The 22,076-nt window shown below is 44.7% G+C and overlaps 1 protein-coding gene across 1 annotated transcript in view; it reads right to left on the bottom strand.

The window, feature by feature from the left end:
* The window catches only part of slc26a6.2 (solute carrier family 26 member 6, tandem duplicate 2), a 98,769-nt gene that overhangs the window by 24,303 nt on the left and 52,390 nt on the right, over nt 1-22,076 (bottom strand). Inside the window, exons 7-13 of the mRNA XM_078209854.1 lie at nt 17,754-17,906; nt 16,357-16,439; nt 15,125-15,272; nt 5,773-5,886; nt 4,083-4,160; nt 3,732-3,827; nt 401-507 (exon numbers count right to left, since the gene is read on the bottom strand). Of these exons, the coding sequence (XP_078065980.1) occupies nt 401-507; nt 3,732-3,827; nt 4,083-4,160; nt 5,773-5,886; nt 15,125-15,272; nt 16,357-16,439; nt 17,754-17,906 (779 nt within the window). The remainder of the gene's footprint in view (nt 1-400; nt 508-3,731; nt 3,828-4,082; nt 4,161-5,772; nt 5,887-15,124; nt 15,273-16,356; nt 16,440-17,753; nt 17,907-22,076) is intronic.

Raw genomic sequence — 22,076 nt, 5'->3', positions numbered from 1 at the left:
GGCCAGACCAAGTAACAGATTTCCTTCCCTAATGAACATTAGTGAACTAGATGGGGTTTTTTTTTAAACCACAATTGACAATGGTTTCATGGTCATCATAGACTGTAAATCCAGATTTTTATTGAATTCAATTTTTCACCATCTGCCATGATGGGATTCGAACCTGGGTCCCACAGAGAACTTCCCTGGGTCTACTGGTTTACTAGTCCAGTGACAATATCATTACGCCACTGCCTCCCCCAAATACAGCTGGAGATGGCTGAAAATAAATGGAAACAATTGCTATTAGTCTGAGCCCTACTTTAATTTTCTCTTACATTTTATTACATCCTAATAAAAGCCATAATGGAATAAATATAAGTACAATTGGTGGGAAAGGACATGTGGCTAGATTACTCACAGTTGTGTCTGGAAGATCACGGTAAGCAATGCGAATGCAATGGAGGCAGCCAGTCCAAAATCCATCCCTAATAACACTGTGAAAATGACAGTGACGATCCAAACAACCTACGATGCAGTAGGGAAAGTATTAGACAAAGGCAATGAAGAAAGGCTTTTATTTGTGCGGTAACTTTCCTTATGCCAAAGCATTTCATAGCCAATGAAGCATTTTTTGAAGTGTATAGTCATTGTTACAATTTATTTATTAGTGTCACAAGTAGGCTTACATTAACACTGCAATGAAGTTACTGTGAAAATCCCCGCGTCGCTACACTCCTGCGTCTGTTTGGGTACACTGAGGGAGAATTTAGCATGGCCAATGCACCTAGCCAGCACATCTGTCGGACTGTGGGAGGAAACCGGAGCACCCACAGGAAACCCACGCAGACACAGAGAGAACATGCAGACTCCACACAGTGACCCAAACTGGGAATCAAACCCGGGTCCCTGGTGCTATGAGGCAGCAGTGCTAACCACTGTGCCACCCTGATGTAGAAAGATATAGAAAGCACAACAGTCTATTTGCTCAAGGCAAGCTCCTGTATATTGATGAGGACACCAGGGATAATTCCCCTCACTCTACTTTTAAATTGTTCCACGAAATCTTTTATGTCCATTTGAGAGGGGCGATGGGACCCGGAAGCTGATACTTCTGACAATGTCGCTCTGCAGTACTGCACCCGAGTGTTGGCCTAGGTTTCTTATGCTTGAGTCCTGGAGTGGAACTTGAACCAGGAATTTATTGTTTGCTTTAGGCTGTAATGTTGTAATGTTGTAAATGATGTAGCAGTGCTGAGGTCAAAACTCCATGATGTCACAGGCACACTCCTACCATACCTTCAACAAGAGTATACCAAAAGGGCTGGAAATCAGGTTGGCATCCAGATGTGTTGGTGCCTTGTACTGGAATTCCTGCTCAGTCTTGTGGGTGTGAAGGCTCCCCCTTTCTCAAACATGGTCAACAGGGTAGGAAGAAGCATGGCAGGGATGGATACTTCCAGGGCCAGCACCCATGATCTCTTAGATGACTTAGAGGGCCATCAATAGCAGACAACAGGTTGTTAACTGAAATTTGTGTGGCTCATTCAGGGGCTCAGGCTTGGACTACATCCCGGGACACTGAAGATTTGGTAATTTTCTTTTGTGACATTTTGTATTCATTGCAGGGGCTGCCAATGAAATTAGTGTTTTGAAATCTATTTTTCTTTTCGTTTCTCCAACTATCATCTTCTTTCAGTTTGGAAGGCAGTAACATCTGGACCCCTGAATGTTGCCGTGGGTTGTTTCAATGGTGATTGGCTAACTGACTGTATTGGGCAGGATATTCCAGCTCCCCCCTTCCTCACCCCCTCCACCAAGGCGTGTTTACTGGCAGCAGAGGTGACTCGCCATTGGCCGCTAGCGGAATCATCTAGTCTTGCCAATGCCTATGTCATTTTGCGTGGCTCACACCCCCTGCCACTGGGGAACCTGCCACAGGGATCACCTTTGGCGGGACTGGAAAATTCCACTGGTGTGAAGAGCCAGAAAATCCCGTCCATCGTGTACCCTGCTGATGACCCCACTATTTAGATGAGAACTTGAAGTGCTGAAAAATGGGGTTAGAACAGAAAGATGCTTGATGGCTGGCACAGACATTATGGACCGAAGGGCCTCTTTCATGCTGTAAAACTCTATGGGTGGGATTTTCCGGCTGCCCTCGCCCCAAGACCAGAAAATCCCACCCGAGGTCAATGCACCTTTGCATGGTCCATGTCCCACCCACTACAATTCCCGTGGCGGGTAGGACGGGAAAATTCCACCCAATGGCTTTAATGGATGAACCAAATTCAAAATGGAATCATTGAAGTATGGACAAGAGGCATGACAATTAGAATAAGAAAATAAGAACTGAAACATGCCAGATTCCATCAAATGAAATATCAGCCGTGAGGGGAGTGTGTCTCTGCTAACTGCTTGGGTGCAAGCCATTCCGGCAATGATCCTTCTTTAGTCCACAAAGTGAGAGAGAGAACCTTGCTTACTTGGGTTTTTAGCCATTTGGAGATCTATCTGCAGTTTTCTCCTGTCTCTCACCCTTGCCCTCTTGTGAAGAGCTGAGAAACTAGTTAGGAAGCTGGCTAGTTCAGGGTTCATTTCAAAAACTTTAAACAAAATACTGAACTCTTCATCTTTGGGAATCCAAGGCCTGTTACAGTAAGCCTCACCTATCTCTTCATGCCAGATACACTTGGTGAGACAGGACATAGCACTCCCAGCGTTATACAATATTTCAGCAGAGGATTTAAGAGTTGGAAATTGCAGTCTAGGGAGTACCTTCCCTTGGTCCTATCACATCATTGATTCAGTCACCCTGAGATTCCTCAGCATTAATAGACATTGTTGAGTCAGAAGGGGGGCCGCTCTGCATCAAAACTGCACTAGCAACAGCAAAGTTCACAGTGATAAAGATAACCAGTGAATATATTTCCTCTCGGTGTGAATAGGTACTACATTTGGAAGATATACTAGGATGCTACTGGGACTTATGTTTTGAGTTATAAGAAGAGGCTGGATAGACTGGGACTTTTTCCCCTGGAGCGTAGGAGACTTAGGCGTGATCTTATAGAGATCTGTAAAATAATGAGGGGCACAGATCAGCTAGATAGTCAATATCTTTTCCCAAAGGTAGGCGAGTCTAAAACTAGAGGGCATAGGTTTAAGGTGAGAGGGGAGAGATAGAAAAAGTTAAAGTTAAAAGTTTATTTATTAGTCACAAGTAAGGCTTATATTAACACTGCGATGAAGTTACTATGAAATTCCCCTAGTCGCCACAGTCCGGCGCCTGTTTGGGTCAATGCACCTAACCAGCACGTCTTTCAGACTGTGGGAGGAAACCAGAGCACCCAGAGGAAACCCACGCAGACAAGGGGAAAACGTGCAAACTCCACACAGACAGTGACCCAAGCTCAGAGTCGGGTCCCTGGCGCTGTGAAGCAGCAGTGCTAACCACTGTGCTACCGTGCCATCCCAGAAAATGGTCCAGAGGGACAATTTTTTCACACAGAGGGTGGTGAGTGTTTGGAATGAGCCACCAGAGGTAGTAGTAGAGGCGGGTACAATTTTGTCTTTTAAAAATCTTTTAGACAGTTACATGGGTAAGATGGGCATAGAGGGATATGGGCCAAATGCGGGCAATTGGGACTAGCTTAGTGGTTAAAAAAAAGGCGGCATGGACAAAGTTGGGCCGAAGGGCCTGTTTCCACACTGTAAACCTCTATGACTCTGTGACTCTATATCTGAACCCTTACCAGATCAATTTTGTTTGTCCTCCAGAAGTAACAGATGTCGGTCACTTGCTCAAACATCCCCTTGAGATTGATGATGACGATTGCGGCTAAGACAGCCTGAATGGAGGAAACACAGACGTTAAGCTTAACACGACTTGTGTGGTGTGTCAATGGTTAATTTGTGTGTGCAAGTGTATGTGAGTGTGGGTGTACATGTGCTCCTCACCCTGAACTGAATATTCATTAAGCACAATGATATCAATTTGAAAATATCCAGTATCATTCTTAAATTTCCCCCACTCAACACAATAGCCAGCACATCTATATACTTTATTGAACATAGCATCAGTGGGAATGAACAAGGTGACATACCTTAGGTAGTTGGCTAAACAGTGCTCCAACTTCCAGAATAATCACCAGGATAACAATGCAAGACACTGCAGCGGCCAACTGTGAATGATTGGATCAAGAAGAGGATTGAGTAACAAGCATATTCATGGTCAGCCAAAAAGACTCTGATTTCCTTCAAGGTCAAAGACCACTGACATTCAGAAAATGATGAACATAACATTACAAAATATAACATAAGAACTAAAAGCAGGAGGAGACAGTTCAGTCCCTCAAGCCTGCTCCGCCATTCAATATAATCATGGCTGATCTCATCTTGGCCCCATCTCCACCTTCCTGCTCACTCCCCATAACCCTTCGTCCCCCTACCGATTGAGTCGATTAGGATTATATTCGCTGGAGTTTAGAAGATTGAGGGGGGATCTCATAGAGATCTATAAAATTCTAACAAGACTAAACGGGATAGATAAGGGAAGGACGTTCCCAACATCAGGGGAGTCCAGAAACATTTAATTTGATTTGATTTATTATTGTCACATGTATTAGCATACAGTGAAAAATATTGTTTCTTGTGCGCTACACAGACAGAGCATATCGTTCATCGAGAAGGAAAGGAGAGAGTGCAGAATGTAGTGTTGGAGTCATAGCTAGGGTGTAGAGAAAGATCAACTTAATGCGAGGTAAGTCCATTCAAAAGTCTGATGGCAGCAGGGCAGAAGCTGTTCTTGAGTCGGTTGGTACATGACCTCAGACTTTTGTATCTTTTTCCCGACGGAAGAAGGTGGAAGAGAGAATGTTTGGGGTGCGTGGGGTCCTTAATTATGCTGGCTGCTTTGCCAAGGCAGTGGGAAGTGTAGACAGAGTCAATGGATGGGAGGAAACAGGGTTATAGTCTAAGGATACAGGGTAAGTCATTTAAAATCATAGAATCCTACAGTGCAGAAGGAGACCATTTGGCCATCGAGTCTGCAACTACCACAATCCCACCCAGGTCCTCTCCTCATAACCTCATGCATTTACCCCAGCTAGTCCTTCTGACATAAGGGACAATTTAGCATGGCCAATCCACCTGACCCACAGTTTTGGACTGTGGGAAGAAACCGGCGCACTTGGAGGAAACCCATGCAGACACAGGGAGAACATGCAACTCCACACAGATAGTGACCCAAGTCAGGAATCAAACCCGGGTCCCTGGCGCAGTGAGGCAGCAGTGCTAACCACTGTGCCATCGTCCTGCCCCTAGGACTGAGATGGGGAGAAGTTTCTTCACCCAGAGAGTGGCGAGCCTGTGGTATTCACTACCACAGAAAGCAATTGAGGCCACGTTATTGTGTGTTTTCAAGAAGGAGTTATATATAGATCTTGGGGTTAAAGGGATTAAAGGATATGGCAGGGGGGGGAAGTGGGAACAGATTACTGAGTTGGATGTTCTGCCATGATTATAGTGAATGGCAGAGCAGGCTTGAAGAGCTGAATGGCCTACTCCTGTTCTTAGTTTCTATGTCCCATCTATATTCCATACCCTTCCACTTTTGAGCAGCTGACACTGAAGCTGGCAACCACTAGCTGCCATGATAGGAATAATAAATCATTGGCTTCGTCTTCTTCCCTTGGTTTCTCGAAACGAGCATTGGGAATACTTCTTGAAGAGCAATGTAATAAGACCTGAGGTACGTAGGTCATGGGGACCTGGACACCAAAACTCCTTCCTTACCTGTGTGTTTCCTCCTGTGGTTTCCTGAACCAGGCTCCTGGACATGGAACAACTCACAGTAAAGCATCGGAAAAATCCTCCCACAAAGTTGCTGAGACCCAGTGCTATCAGCTCCTGCAATAAACAGATCGCACAGTGAAGGGTGTTGCCTTTAACATGCAGGATAGTTTCCACAACACAGCGCCAATATCTTTTTGCTGCAGGCAATTTCACAGAATTACAGAATTGTTACAGCGTCCAAGCAAGTCTTTCATCCTGCCAGGTCTACACTGCTTTTCCAAAAGAGAAATGAAATCCCCCACCTTCTTCACATAATCCTGTACATTCTTCCTTTTCAGATAATAATCCAATTCACTTCCGGCAAACATCTATGAGGCTCAGGTATAGAATTCAAATGGATCATAGCACATCCCACTCCATCCTCTGATATATGCATGGGTTTATGGGGATAGGGCCTGGGTGGGATTGTGGTCGGTGCAGACTCAATGGGCCGTATGGCCTCCTTCTGCACTGCATGATTCTATAAACATGGAGAGTGGCGAATAAACAGAGTCACAGAGAGTGCTGCTGAACTTTGGGTGGCATGGTGGCACAGTGGTTAGCACTGCTGCCTCACAGTGCTAGGGTCCCAAGTTCAATTCTGGCCTTGGGTTACTGTCTTTGTGGAGTTTGCACATTCTCCCCGTGTCTGTGTGGGTTTCCTCTGGGTACTCTGGTTTCCTCCCACAGTCCAAAGACATGCTGGTTAGGTGGATTGGCCATGCTAAATTGACCCTAGTGTCAGAGGATTAGCAGGGTAAATGTGTGGGGTCACGGGAATAGGGCCTGGGTGGGATTGTGGTTGGTACAGACTCGATGGGCCGAATGGGCTCCTTCTGTACTGTAGGGATTTTATGATATAGAATTCCAATGTACTTCCTTATTTACTCTTACTGCAGAGATCTCCAGTGTAATAAACCATTTCTCATTCACCCCCATTAAATACAAATCTAATGGAAACATCCATTTCCAATTATGTGCTGTTATGATCCCAGCTGATGTTACTATGGGACAAGTCACATCCCAGCGTGGAACCTGGTTTGATAGATTCTAACTTTTATTGTATTGTTTAGTAACACAGTATGGTGGCACAGTGGTTAGCACTGCTGCCTCACAACGCAGGGACCCCGGTTCAATTCCCGGCTTGAGTCGCTGTCTGTGTGGAGTTTGCGCATTCTCCCCGTGTCTGTGTGGGTTTCCTCGAGGTGCTCCGGTTTCCTCCCACGGTCCAAAGATGTGCGCGTTAGTTGCATTGGTCATGCTAAATTGCCCCTTAGTGTCGGGGGACTAGCTAGGGTAAATGCATGGGGTTGTCGGGATAGGGCCTGGGTGGGATTGTGGTTTGTGCAGTCTCGATGGGTTGAATGGCCTCTTTCTGCACTGTGGGATTCTATGAACATGGAGGGTGGCTACATCATAGAGACTGCTGCTGAACTTTTAACAAAATAATAAAACATTGAGTAAACAGGAAAATGTGAACTATAATACACTACTTCACCCACAACTATACCTTTCCAAATACATCTAGATTTGTAAGAATAAACAAGTTACAAAATTTATCTTACACTCTACTGTTCGCAGCAAGCACACAGTCCAAGAGGCACACTGTGGCCAGACAACCTACGCTCTGAAACCAGGTAACAAATGCCAACCCAAACAGATGCTATGGATCTCTCATCAATTGTCCCCCAGACGCTTGTCATTCTGTGTGCCAACTGGTCTCACTGGAATCTATCTTTCACCCAAGGGTTTCCAATCTCTGCTCTCGAAGAACATGCCTTGGAACTTTCTCCCAAACAATGCTTTCTTTCAGATGTCTTCACCAGGGATTGACCTCCAGGGTTTCAAGCTCTCCCTCCGCTGTTTCTCTCCCCTGAATCACCAGGTGCGTTCAAGATTCGCTTTCCACACAATCTCATGGATCCCCAGTTGTGCCAATAAAATACCACTGCTTCACAGGTCCATAGTAAGGAGTCACCAACTTTTGGGTCTCCTTGGATTTATGGGTTTTCGCAAGCCCACGTTATCCTAGGACTGCAGTCTTCACCTCTGTCTTTTAACTTGGAGCCTCTGCTCCTCACTCTTAACTTCACTTAACAGGACTCTTTCCCAGATTCTTGTTCTTTCCCTTTGACTCGATGGTTTTCTTGGGACTTCCTTCTGTCCCTCTTCCTGGTTTTGAGACCTCCCTGTTCTTTAGTTTAGCCCGTGCCGTGTGCCCCTTTACATTGACATATGAACCAATGTTTCCTTCTGGGTCACCTTGGGTTCTTCTGTCCTTGCGGGCCCCTTGTTGCCAGGCAATTGCATAGCTTTCCCCCCCTACTTTCAAAGTCGTAAAACCTCATTAAGTTGCAGGTATACAAACAAATCCACAGACTTGTAGGTGACTTTTTTATTAAAAAATGAAACCAAAACTCAAGTTTACATAACACACAATTGCAGAAATATAAATTAAGCTTAAAGCTGAAGCCAAGACTTAAACTTAAAGCTGTAGCTTATGCCCAGCACACAGAAATACGAATATAAATGCCCTAAAACAATATTTATTTCCTAACTGTGGTTTTATTAATATTCCATAGCAAATAAATATTATCAGTGGTAACTTGGAAACAGCTGCACAGCTTTGGTTATATAACAATAAATTCTGTTATTCAACGTCAATTAGGAGGCATATAAACACCAACATAAAATTATGTGTTCAAAAAGAAGAGAATTATTATTGAACCATACCCAGCTTATTTTGCAGATACACAACACAGACATTTGTCTGTCACTAGATTGCTCTGAGAGGCAGGATTATACTGAGCAGAATCACAGAATCATTGAATCCTTACAGTGCAGAAGGAGGCTATTCGGCCTATCAAGTCTGCACTGACAACAATCCCACCCAGGCCCTATTCCTGTAACTCCTCATATTTACCCTGCTAATCCCCCTGAGATTAGGGTTAATTTAGCATGGCCAATCAACCTAACCTGCACTCTTTGTAACCCAATTAAAACCATAAAATTCTTGGAATGAGGCCATTTGGTTCAACCAGCCAGTTTATTATAGGCTGTATTCGACAGCCTCTGTCATTCCAAACTTTCCAACATCTAATTATAAATGTCATCTTCAACCCCACCTCGATCACTATAATCACGTGAGCCTAACATCTATTAATCCCTCTGTAAGCACCGATGCCCTCTTCAGAGAGAAGTAGACTTTTTAAAGTTTATTTATTGGTGTCACAAGTAAGGCTTACATTGACACTGCAATGAAGTTACTGTGAAAATCCCGTAGTCGCCACAATCCGGCACCTGTCCGACTTGCCTGCTAACATTGGTTGGTCTTTAATTAACAAGACGTGAGGTTGAATGTTCGCAGGGGTTATCCCTCTCGCCTATTGTGGATTTGGTGGAAAAAGCATGGAAACCCCAGAGAAACAGAGTTAACTGAGTTATAGCAGCTGGTCCCCCTAGACATTCATTCCTGAAGAGCAAATCTTTCAGATACATGGATAGGTAAATGTAGAGTGGGTTATTAAACTTTGATTGATTGTAGGATGCAAAGTTTGCATGCCTCAAAGAAGGGCAAGGATGATTTGTCAATTAGCAGGGCTGAAGTTTCATTCACTCACGTTCCTTGTGGAAAAAAGATGCGAAAAAGAAATTGATGTGAAGTAACAGTGCTGAAGATATGAAGGTGACATTCGACACAGATGGTCAAATTGTATAAGTAACATGAAGGGCTGAATTTTCACCAAATCAGGACAACTTAGAGCCCTTTAAAAATGGCGGGTGAGTCCCAACTCCGGGATTCCTCACCCCATTCCCAGGCTATCCGATTTTCAGGACTGCCTTCAAGGGGTATGAGCTGGTCCACAGCCGACAGTCCTGACCTGGCTGACTCCATTGCAGAGCTAGGCATGCTCTACTTCGAATCACAAAATCCTGCAAAAAGTGCAGTAGAGGCCATTCAGCCCATTGAGTCTGCACCGGCTCTCTGACAGAGTGTCTTATCCAGGCCCTGTCCTCTGCCCTATCCCTGTAAAGAAAGCATTATGATGGTTAACCCAAGGCTGCTAGATAGAATTCCTACAGTGCAGAAGGAGGCCATTCAGCCCATCAAGACTGCACCAACTCTCTGACAGAGACACAGGCCATTTCCCCCACCCTAAACCCGTAACCCACACATTTCCCATGGCTAACCCATCTAACCTACACAGCTTGGGACACCAAGGGGCAATTTAGCATGGCCAATCCACCTAACCCACACATCTTAGGACTCCTTTGCAATTTTCATGGAGTGGGGCCTGGTTTTTAATGAGTAGAGGTTCACAGTCCTTCAGGGGAGTTTAGTATGCATGAGGGAACCTTTTTAAAGGTGATTTCAAAAAGCCTTCCTCATGTCCCCTATGCCAAGGTAACGTTCCCCACCCCCATGGTGCTTCATGTCCCCATGTCGAACTATGACACTCCACCCACCCTCATGACCCCTCATGCCACCAGTGCCAAGCTACACACCTCCATCCACTCCCATGATGCATCATACTCCCAATGCCAAGCAGCGGCATGCCACCCATATCCCCATGGCCCCTCATAGCCCCTATGCCAAGCTGTAGCATTTTCAAATTAATTGGCCCACTATATTCACTATAAAGAACCAATGAAACCTATAGTGATAATGGGATGTGCAAAAATGCTTTTAAAACAATTCATTTATTGCTTTTCGCTGCATTAAAAAAAGTTATTTCGCTACAAGGCAATAAAAGTGTTAATCATCTATATCCTTTAAATGATCAATAACAGAAACCATAAACTCTTAAAACCGATTAACTTTGTGCAAATAAACTGTGAGAAATTGACCACAGGGATCAGAGAGGCAGAAGGGAAAAATCAAGCAATATTTTGTCTGGGGCATAGCTGTTTCAACAAGAGTAATGGATGTGGGCAACTTGTGGGCCGAAGGGCCTGTTTGTGCTGTATTTTTTTTATGTTCTATGTCTGGGCTCTCAGCAAAGCGTACCTAATGAGGCTCCAGACAGTGCTGAAATGACAAGCAAATATGTAACAATGGACACTCGTATTCAGAGAATTCACTTCATAGAATCCCATAGAATCCCTAAATGCAGAAGGAGGCCATTTGGCTCACTCGCCAACAACTCAGGCCCACCCTCACCCTAAACCCATAACGCCACACACTTACCCCACTAATCCCCCTAACATACATATCTTGGGACACTAAGAGGCAAAGTAACATGGCCAATCCACCTAACCTGCACATTTCAGGACTGTGGGAGGGAATGAGGGCACTGGAAGAAATCCATACAGACATGGGGAGAACATGCAAACTCTGTACAGACAGCCACCCAAGGCCGGAATTGAACCCGGGTCCCTAGCACTGCAATACAACAGTGCTAACCACTGTGCCACTATGCCAGCCCTTTGTTTAAGGATAGAACTCAACAAAAGAACTGTAACATTCCAGCAACTCATCATTGTGGCTCACCTTGTTGTCTGCTTTTAAAACAATAAGAAACAGCCCTGCAGAGACAGACAGCACATCAAAAAGCCATCAAATCAGCAGCAGTCAACCAAGCAGCCAAGGTAATAAACAGCAATACCTTGGGAGTGGGTGAAAGATTCTCTCTGACCTGTTCTAGCTTCAAGTTCACCTGTTAACCAAAATCCTGGAAATCCAATTCCAAGAAGCCACACAGCTTATTGAGAATCCTCTGCATAGAAGACCTTCACTCCAACTAAAAGCATCACCTCACCTAAGAAACTACAGGCCTGCCATGAAAGAGAGACTGATACAATTACATTTACTTAGAAAAGAGGCATACTGCTGAAGCTTTTCATCTTGCAATCATCAGGACCAATTGTAAAGGAAACAACATTTATCCTTCATGAGAGGGAAGTGTAGTTGAGTTCAGTGTTAAGGACACCATAAAAGCAAATTACTGCGGATGCTGGAATCTGAAACCAAAAGAGAAAATGCTGGAAAATCTCAGCAGGTCTGACAGCATCTGTAAGGAGAGAAAAGAACTGATTTTTCGAGTCCAGATGACCCTTTGTCAAAACTTGAAACGTCAGCTCTTTTTTCTCCTTACAGATGCTGCCAGATCTGCTGAATTTTCCAGCATTTTCTCTTTTGGTTTAAGGACACCATGTTTGCCCAAATAGATGGTGTTGCCATGAGGTTCCTTGTTGGCCCAATTTACAAACGGGTTTCCTTTAGAAACACATTTTCGATGGAATGACACCTACCATTCCTACCCATTGCCTATTTCTGATATGCAGACGATACGTTTGCTATATTTGAATCCGCAGTTGTATGGAAGAATTTCCTTTGCACACATTTATGGGCTTGATCCCTGCACTCAGATCCATCCTTGAAATGGAGCAGTCAAAGCGGAGCAGTCCTTTATGTGAACAATTGGATTCCCTACCTCTGCAAGCATACATTCACTGGTCAATTTCAGCATTGGGATTCCTACAGTTCCAAGCATTATAAGATTGACCTTATCAACAATCTCGTAAATAGAACCTAAGACATTTGCTTACCCTGCAAGACTGATGCTGAAACAGAGCGCATCAATGCCATCCTGTGGGATAATGCTTTATAAAGTGCAAACTAATGAATGGGCCGAAGGCTGACCCTTTTGGTCCTGTAAAATGCCCAGTCAACTTCAGATTACTTTGGAAGGGTGAGGTGTCTAAAATATTGGAGCATGAAGCTAGCTGCTTCATGTTGCTACTGTACAGTAGCAACACAAGCGGTATTCATAACTAACAGGATGCTACCGTTAAGACAAAAAGATGTTTTGCTTTTCATATAAATGAGTAATGTGATGTAAAATTTCAGCGCTGGTGCAATGCCAGGTATGCAGAGCTTCCATCCCAGTGACTGGTGGATTGCACCAAACAGCATGTCACCTTGGTTCTTTGCAATGGACAAAATGCTGACTGCACCCAACCAACCTGTGCTCAGAACATAGGAGTGATTCTATGATTGGATAACTCTTGCTTGACAATCCTGATTGTGCTAAGGATTACACTGTCAACCAATTTAAGATTATCAGTCAGATTCACAGTGTGGCTCACACGTGCTAGAAGCAACTCACACAGGACACTGTCCTTTGCAGACAGAAGATACGTGTCCAGTATGGCCCCCTCCCTGGTTGGATTGTCAACATACTGTATCAAAAAGCCCTCCTGGACACATCTAGCAAATTGCTCTCCATCGAGCCCCTGGTTGTAAGGGATTCCCAGTCAATATGGAGGAAATTAAAGTCACCCATCACAACTACCCTGTTTTCTTCACATGTTTTCAGTATCTGACTACACAACTGCTCCTCTGTCTCCTGCGGGCTGTTGGGAGGTTTATAGTACACTCCCAACATTGTGATTTCATCCTTCTTATTTCTGAGCCCGACCCATAATGCCTCACTACACGGTCCCTCCAATGTGTCCTCCCTCAACACAGCTGTGATCTACTCCCTAATCAGCAACGCAACTCCCCCATCTCTTTTGTTTCCCCTTCTGTCCCGTCTAAAACAACGATATCCCGGAATGTTAAGCTGCCAGTCCTGTCCCTCCTTTAACCGTGTCTCCGTAATTGCAATTACATCATAATGCCATGCAGTGATCTTGGCTCTCTGTTCATCTGTCTTACCTGTTATACATCTTGCATTGAAGCAACGCACTACAGACCTCCAGTCCCACTGAGCCCTGCGGCTTCCCTCTGCCTGCTCTTACTCTGCGCTATGTTTATCTCAGTCTCACTTTTCTCTCCAGTCTCTACACTTACTGGCCTACCATTTTGGTTCCCACCCCACTGACACACTAGTTTAAGCCCCTCTGAATAGCACTAGCAAACCACCTGCTCAGGATATTGGTGCCCCTCCGGTTCAGGTGCAACCCGTCCTTCATGCACAGATCCCACATTCCCCAGAAGACATCCCAATGATCCATATATCTAAAGCTCTCCCTCCTACACCAGCTCTTTAGCCACATGTTCAACTGTACTATCTCCCTGTTCCAAGCCTCACTAGCACGTGGCACAGGGAGTAATCCTGAGATTACTACCCTAGAGGTCTTGCTGTTTAGCTCCCGACCTAATTCCCTGAATTGTCTTTGAAGAACCTCTTCCCTCTTCCTGCCGATGTCATTAGTACCAATGTGGACAATGACATCTGTCTGTTTACCCTCCCATTTCAGGATGCCCTGTACCCACTTAGAGACGGCCAGGACCCTGGCACCAGGGAGGCAACATAGCATCTGTTAGCAGGGTGTTCCGACAAAAGTGACAATTAAACTCAGGAAACCAATGTCACAGTATAAAGGTAAAACTTGATTCAAAACCAGTGATCAATGAGAGAAATTATATCGATGGTCTCAGATACAGAATACCCAGACGAATAAGTTCTAATATTATCATTAAAAAACAGAATAGTTATACATTTGCTTAATCTGATTCTCCGCCTTACATTACTTTAAAAATAATTTCATTTAACGTCCATACATCACTATATATCTTTGTGAGCTACTTCAGCCAATCGCTTAGTACTTTCCAGCATAATGGTTTCTCATTTGTCCATTACAAACTGGACGTTACTCCCATCTTGACGAAAATTACTTCCTTGTTGCCTGGATACGGTAGACGCTACCATAAGGGTCAAAGTGGAAGTTCCCACTGGCTCACTGCCAAGCTGAATAAACATGTGTTCCTGTGTCCAGGGACGCGCCTACTTTATGTCTGGGCTGTGAATCAACCTATTCATATTGTTGCAAAGTAGGCTCCTTCCTAAGGATCTCCCAGATATGAGTTTGCTAACTAATGGGTTCCCAGGCCTTTGGCTCTAAACTACTAAACTTTCCCATTATGCCTTTTGGTACCTTGCATTGGCTAAACATATAATCACAGTAAAATACTTTGAAATGCATTTAAAGTTTCAACTTACATGTCTTAAATTCATAATTACTTGTTTTATTTCGCCTACTGCATTCACATGTGGGTAAGTTATCATTCCTCTTCCTATTGTTATCTCTGTCAGTGTCTGTGTTCTGTCTAAACTAAGAGAAATCTAAAATAATTGCTTTCACCATCCTAGAGTCTCGTTTGCAACCACAGAAATGCCTATGTGTGCCCCTGACTATCGAGTCTCCTACTACTATCACTCGCTTGGACTTAGCCTGACCCTGCTCTACAGCAGAACCAATTGGAGTGCCACAGGCCTTGCTGCTGCTGGTATCTTCCCATGAGAGGCTATCTACCCCCGCAATAATATCCAAAACGGTATACCTGTATGAAAGAGTGCTGTATTACCTGATTGCTGTCCACTTGGTAGCCATGCTTAAGTGCGAAGATCTTGCCCAGAGATATTGTAATGCCATATCCCACAATGGCCAAAGCAAAAGCGTCTCCTAGGAGACTGGAGGCCATGCTGAAGTCAGGTGGAACTGGAGCTTGCAGGCTGCACATTGCAAAATAAAAGAGGAAGCAGTGAGGTCAAATAACTTCTCAAAGCTTCACCTATTGTCACTTAAAGAACAGATGAAATAGGCACTGGAATAGGCCATTTTGTCCTTTGAATGTTTTCCACCATTGTGGTTGATCCTCTGCCTCAACTCCATGGTCCTGCACTATCCGCGGATCTCTTAATTCCCTTAGTATCCAAAAAGGTAATGACCTCTATAAGAGACCATGGGCTAAACTGTCCTCGTTGGGTCAAGATCGTGATGCTCACCTGATTTCCAGATTGGAATCTGAAAGTAGTTGTGGTGGGACACCCATCTCTGGTGGTTCATCAAGGGATGGCCAAGTAAGAAGCCATCTCCAGGAACACTGTCCAATTAAAAATGAGCACTGAAGTGAGAGGCCCAATCAGAGGGTCTGCTGTGATGGCACCCTCAGTCAAACCTGATGGTTTCCCAGTAGGCTTGGGGTGGGGGAGGGGGCGTGTTGTGGTTTTGGGGGTGTTGGTAAAAGGCGGGGGGGCAGTTGCCCTCCTTTATAGGCACTATATGCACTCCATGGTCCATGGAGGGAGCTCCATGCTGGCAATGGATGCCCCTGCACTTTATTCTTGCCACCAGCAAAGGGCTCCACCAATTGCCAGGGCCTCCCTGCCTGGCCCTGGCTTTCCCAAAGGTAATTACTCCTCTTCAAAGATGCCCCTCCATTGAGGCTCCCTCTCCCTGGAGCGGCAACATCAACACTGGCCACCATGGGCAACGACTATGCTGAAACTGTTCTATGATTGGGGGCAGGCTGCCATCCTTCAATAGATGACAGCCCTAAGGATGGGGGGCCTCTGTCCTTTCCACGATGTCAGCCCGTGGGGTATGAATGAGATGCAATCTGTGCTCTCAATGAAGGGCTGCACTCAGAGCGCCTTCCCTTTTCTCTAATTAATGCTCTCTTTAGCGCCAATCCTTACATTTGGAGCAGGATTTGCAAATCCACTCTGTGAAGAGCTGCAAAATGCAATAATTAACCAGGAAGGAAATAATTTAGCCGAAGAAATGAGTTCAGAAAATATCTCGCACTCAACTGACCCTTTAGGAATACGTCCCACAACTTCTATTCCATATTTTCCGACTAGATCAACATTTGATGAAATCACCGTGGCGATTATTACCTATTTGTGTGGAGAACAGAATGTTAGCAATGTTAGGGGTTTCTAACGCATTGAGAGGGATGGGATTTTCCTGCATGGAAGAGAAGTAGAAGTCTGGGATTGTTTCTGTGTCCCCAACTCACCCTTGGGGGTGGGGGAGGGGGGGAGGGGGGTGGGGGGGTGGGGGGGTGAAGTTACTTCATTGGATTTTCACAGGGGCTGTCCCTTGATTGGCAGCGGCACAGTTCCCTTTTCACCAAAGGATGGTGGGTGAGCTCTTGAAGCAGGAAGGACCAATCAGAGGTCTTCTGGCTTGAGAGGCTGCAGTAGAGGGTAAGTAACCGAGAGGACGTTTCAGCACGGAGGCACCCTCGCAACAACATTTTCAATCTTATATTTGATTGAATATAGATTCAATCCAGCAGCTACGCTGCAATATTGGGGGGTGGAATCCCTGTATAGGGAAGCCTTTGGGCAAATTCAGACCCATGCAGCCAGGCAGGGCCCGTAGGTCTGCCCAGAGCATTGTCCCCCAGGCCTATTGCTGCATGCCCAATTCCGGGGAATTAAACTAGCCCTTGCCAATGCAGGAAACTGGGGGCCGACAAGCTCCCAGTTGTCCGACTTTAACTTGCTTCAACAAGGCCCAACAACAAGCTTAATTGGCTATCCACCACATTGGACTGGGTAGCCCTGCTGATCCTACTGATGCCAACCCCATCTCTGTCAAAATGGCCGTCACCTGGAATGGTGTTGGAAAACCAACTGTGGTGATTGCCCCTTTTAGGGCAACACAGCAGAAAAGGGTAACTTGGCAACCAATTGGAACTCAGAGTGCGGAATCACCCTATGTGGTGGAGCTCTCTTAGGCACAGACATGTAGGGGGCTAACAGCGGCAGCCATGTGGCTGCTAAACAATTCTTAGTCATAAATCCTCTCTGCGTTTACTGATGAGGTCACGCCAACATGCCTGAATATTCAGCCCAAAGAGTCCGTTCTTCCCCACGAGCCCGGCTTAGCTGAATTGCATTGTCAGCAATGAGGTTTATTATTTTAAAAGTAAGGAGGGAAAAGGAAGGGAGGGAAGGAAAAGATGGAAGAAGGCGGTTCAAAAACGATTTGAAGACTCAAATTTGACGTTGGTATTTTTAACAATATTATTGGTGTTAAAAATTGTAGCACCTTATGTTCTTCCTTTCTTTAAGGGAGGGAAAATGAAAAGGAGGAGGGGAAAGATGACTATTGTGTTAAACCCAGATGTCCTGACTGGCCTGGCTTTGGCAAAATTGGTTTGGATTACAGCCAAGAAAATCCCCCTAATTAATTGTATTTACCTCAATGAGTTCAATAGGAATTGGTATTGGTAACCTATTCTTGCAATGGTCATTTATCACCTTCACGGCAAACATCGTGGACATAGCAATAATACTGACAACCAGAGTGCCAATATTCGTCAAGTGCAGTGCTTTGATCACATCGATTAAAGTCTGAAAGAGACAGAAGAAAAATATGAATACACCAATTAAACGAACTGATGGACTTGAATTCACAAGCTGCTGACAGGGAACGAAATCCTCAGTGCTTTAATCTGAAGTAAACCCTGTCGCTTGAAGCCCATATTTTAACAATTGTTTTATAAATTTACAGTTTTGTTTCATATATGCAGGGGTATGGGAACCAGAGTGCCAGAGCAGATAGTGGAGCGGGGGTGAAAATAAATGATGTTAATAGTTCATGCAAAATCACAAATAGAACAGTTGTGTGTGGTGGTAATAATCTTCTGAGGTGTGTCTATTTCAATGCCAGGAGTATTGTGGGGAAGGCAGACGAGCTGAGGGCGTGGATTGACACATGGAATTTATGATTTATATAAATGATCTGGAAGAAGGTGTAACTGGGGTGATCAGTAAGTTTGCGGACGACACAAAATTGGCAGGACTTGCAGATAGTGAGGAGCATTGTCAGAAGCTACAGAAGGATATAGACAGGCTGGAAATTTGGGCAAAGAAATGGCAGATGGAGTTCAATCCTGATAAATGCGAAGTGATGCATTTTGGTAGAAATAATGTAGGGAGGAGCTATATGATAAATGGCAGAACCATAAAGGGTGTAGATACGCAGAGGGACCTGGGTGTGCAAGTCCACAGATCCTTGAAAGTGACGTCACAGGTGGAGAAGGTGGTGAAGAAGGCATATGGCATGCTTGCCTTTATAGGACGGGGCATAGAGTATAAAAGTTGGGGTCTGATGTTGCAGATGTATAGAACGTTGGTTCGGCCGCATCTGGAATACTGCGTCCAGTTCTGGTCGCCACACTACCAGAAGGACGTGGAGGCTTAGGAGAGAGTACAGAGGAGGTTTACCAGGATGTTACCTGGTATGGAGGGGCTTAGTTATGAGGAGAGATTGGGTAAACTGGGGTTGTTCTCCCTGGAAAGACGGAGGATGAGGGGAGACTTAATAGAGGTGTATAAAATTATGAAAGGCATGGATAGGGTGAACGGTGGGAAGCTTTTCCCCAGGTTGGTGGTGACGTTCACGAGGGGTCATAGGTTCAAGGTGAAGGGGGGAGGTTTAACACGGATATCAGACGGACATATTTTACACAGAGGGTGGTGGGGGCCTGGAATGCGCTGCCAGGCAAGGTGGTGGAGGCGGACACACTGGGAACGTTTAAGACTTATCTAGACAGCCATATGAACGGAGTGGGAATGGAGGGATACAAAAGAATGGTCTAGTTTGGACCAGGGAGCGGCGCGGGCTTGGAGGGCCGAAGGGCCTGTCCCTGTGCTGTATTGTTCTTTGTTCTTTGTATTATGTTGCAGCTGTATAAGGTGCTGGTGAGGCCACATCTGGAGTACTGTGTACAATTTTGGTCTTCTTACTTGAGAAAGGATATACTGGCACTGGAGGGGTGCCGAGGAGATTCACTAGGTTGATTCCAGAGTTGAGAGGGTTGGCTTATGAGGAGAGACTGAGTAGACTGGGGTTATACTCATTGGAATTCAGAAGAATGAGGAGAGATCTTAGAGAAACATATAAGATTATGAAGGGAATAGATAAGATAGAAGCAGGGAAGTTGTTTCCACTGGCGGATGAAACTAGAACTAGGGGGGCATGGCCTCAAAATAAGGGGAAGCAGATTTAGGACTGAGTTGAGGAGGAACTTCTTCACACAAAGGGTTGTGAATGTGTGGAATTCCCTGCCTAGTGAAGCAGTTGAGAACTACGGCTACCTCATTGAATGTTTTTAAGGCAAGGATCGATAAATTTTTGAACAGTAAAGGAATTAAGGGTTATGGTGAGGCAGGCAGGTAAGTGGAGCTGAGTCCACAAAAAGATCAGCCATGATCTTATTGAATGGCGGAGCAGGCTTGAGGGGCCAGATGGCCTACTCCTGCTCCTGGTTCTTATGTTCTTATAAATGCTAGACCAGCCAACGGCACCCACATCCCTGACTGAATTTTTAAAAGATCAACAGTTTACTTTAACAATAAATCCAAACGAACATGATTACTTATGATGGTATTTATCATTTGTTCTCCACTTCTAAGTGAAATGGTTATTATGGAGGTTTGACAGCATTACCAAGGTACTTGTAGATGATAGCCATGATGTAGAGTTGCCGGCATTGGACTGGGGTGGGCACAGTAAGTAGTCTCACAACACCAGGTTAAAGTCCAACAGGTTTATTTGGTAGCACAAGCTTTCGGAGCGCCTCTCCATCACTCACCTGATGAAGGAGCAGCTCTCCGAAAGCTCGTGCTACCAAATAAACCTATTTGGATTTTAACCTGGTGTTGTGAGACTACTTACTTGTAGATGGTATTTGAATCCAACCTAAGTGTCTCCAAATAATACTGAAGAATTTCTGAATTGGAGTGTGGAAACTCAGGTGCCCTAATGCTAGATCCATCCCTCCAGATACCATTAGTGAGTCAGTCTGGCTGGTTGATCATTGTAAGAAGTTTAACAACACCAGGTTAAAGTCCAACAGGTTTATTTGGTATCAAAAGCCACACAGCTTCGAAGCTCTAAGCCCCTTCTTCAGGTGAGTGAAGAAGGGGCTTAGAGCTTCGAAAGCTTGTGTGGCTTTTGCTACCAAATAAACCTGTTGGACTTTAACCTGGTGTTGTTAAACTTCTTACTGTGTTTACCCCAGTCCAACGCCGGCATCTCCACAACAGGTTGATCATTAACAATATTAACCATGCCTTGTACTGTTGGCCTATCTAGCTTAGATATGGGATGATTGAGTCTATTGGAGAGACTTGTATTGATTCATTGCCTGATTTCTCATCTCGGAGCCACCTCAACAGGAAAGTATCCTTCCTATCTCCTCTTCAAGGAGGATAGATGTGAGAAATGAGCTTCAATTACCTCAAAGTCACCCATTGAATTCCAGCATAAAACCTTTATTGTTTTCAGAATTCAAACATAGCGACCAGTTACCCTTTGGAATTTCCCCTCTTTTATCAGTTTAAAGCAGGAACGGGTTATCTACAGGCTATTGATAAACCAGGCTTGTTAGAGCAAGGCTGTTCAGGAGATAAGGTAGGAAACATTTCTTCACATAAAAGGTGGTAATAGTGTGGAACCCTCACCGCACAAAAAGCTATTGGCTTAATTAATAATTTCACCATGAAATTAATAAATGTTTGTTAATTCACAAGCAGTAATGGATTTAGTGCAAATATCAGCAATAATCTCATTGAATTACAGAATAGGGTATCTACTGACCAATTCATTACCATCTAGATTGTTCCACTATTAAAAGATGTAATCAACAGTCATTAGACAACATGTGGTTACTTTGATGGTTTGAATGACATTTTCTTCTTCATATTTTCTTAGGGTGGCACGGTGGCACAGTGGTTAGCACTCCTGCTTCACAGCGCAAGGGACCCAGGTTCAATTCCCAGCTTGGATCACTGTCTGTCAGTGTGGAGTTTGCACATTCTCCCCGTGTCTTCGTGGGTTTCCTCCAGGTGCTCCCGTTTCCTCCACAGTCCAAAGATGTGCGGGTTAGGTGCATTGGCCATGATAAATTGCTCCTTAGTGTCCTGGGATGCGTATGTTAGAGGGATTAGCGGGTAAATATGTGGGGTTATGGGGATAGGGCCTAGTGGGATTGTTGTCAGTGCAGGCTTGATGGGTCAAATGGCCTCCTTCTGCACTGTAGGGTTCTATGATTCTATGTACAGATCGACCAGAATGTATGTATTGAATAAATCGAGTCCTTTACAATCATATGGAGACATTTTAGCTAATCGAGCAAATATGTCTTCAATTTGTACGGCATCATGGCTCTTCCTTCTTTTATTTGCTTGATTTGTCATCTAATTATCTCCTCTTCCCATTCACATCTGTGCTTGCTGATTAACAATGCCTCAAATTTAAAATTCACTTCCTCATGTCCAAATCCTTCCCTGTCTCACCCCTCCCTCTCTCGGTAATCTCCTCCAATTCTCCAGAACTCGGCAATCCTCCGACTCTTGCCTCTTGAATATCTTCCACTTTCTTTTCGCCACCAGACCTGTCTTCAGTTGTCCAGACGGAAAACTCTGGAATTTCCTCTCTCAGCCTCTCCACTGGGCAGTATGGACAAGTTGGGCCCGAAGGGGCCTGGTTTCCATTGCCTTGTAAACCTCTATGAC

The sequence above is a fragment of the Mustelus asterias genome, chromosome 3 (genome assembly GCF_964213995.1).
Source record: "Mustelus asterias chromosome 3, sMusAst1.hap1.1, whole genome shotgun sequence".
NCBI lineage: Eukaryota > Metazoa > Chordata > Chondrichthyes > Carcharhiniformes > Triakidae > Mustelus > Mustelus asterias.
The sequence above is the reverse complement of the archived record's forward strand: the minus strand, read 5'-3'. Positions and strand labels throughout refer to the sequence as shown.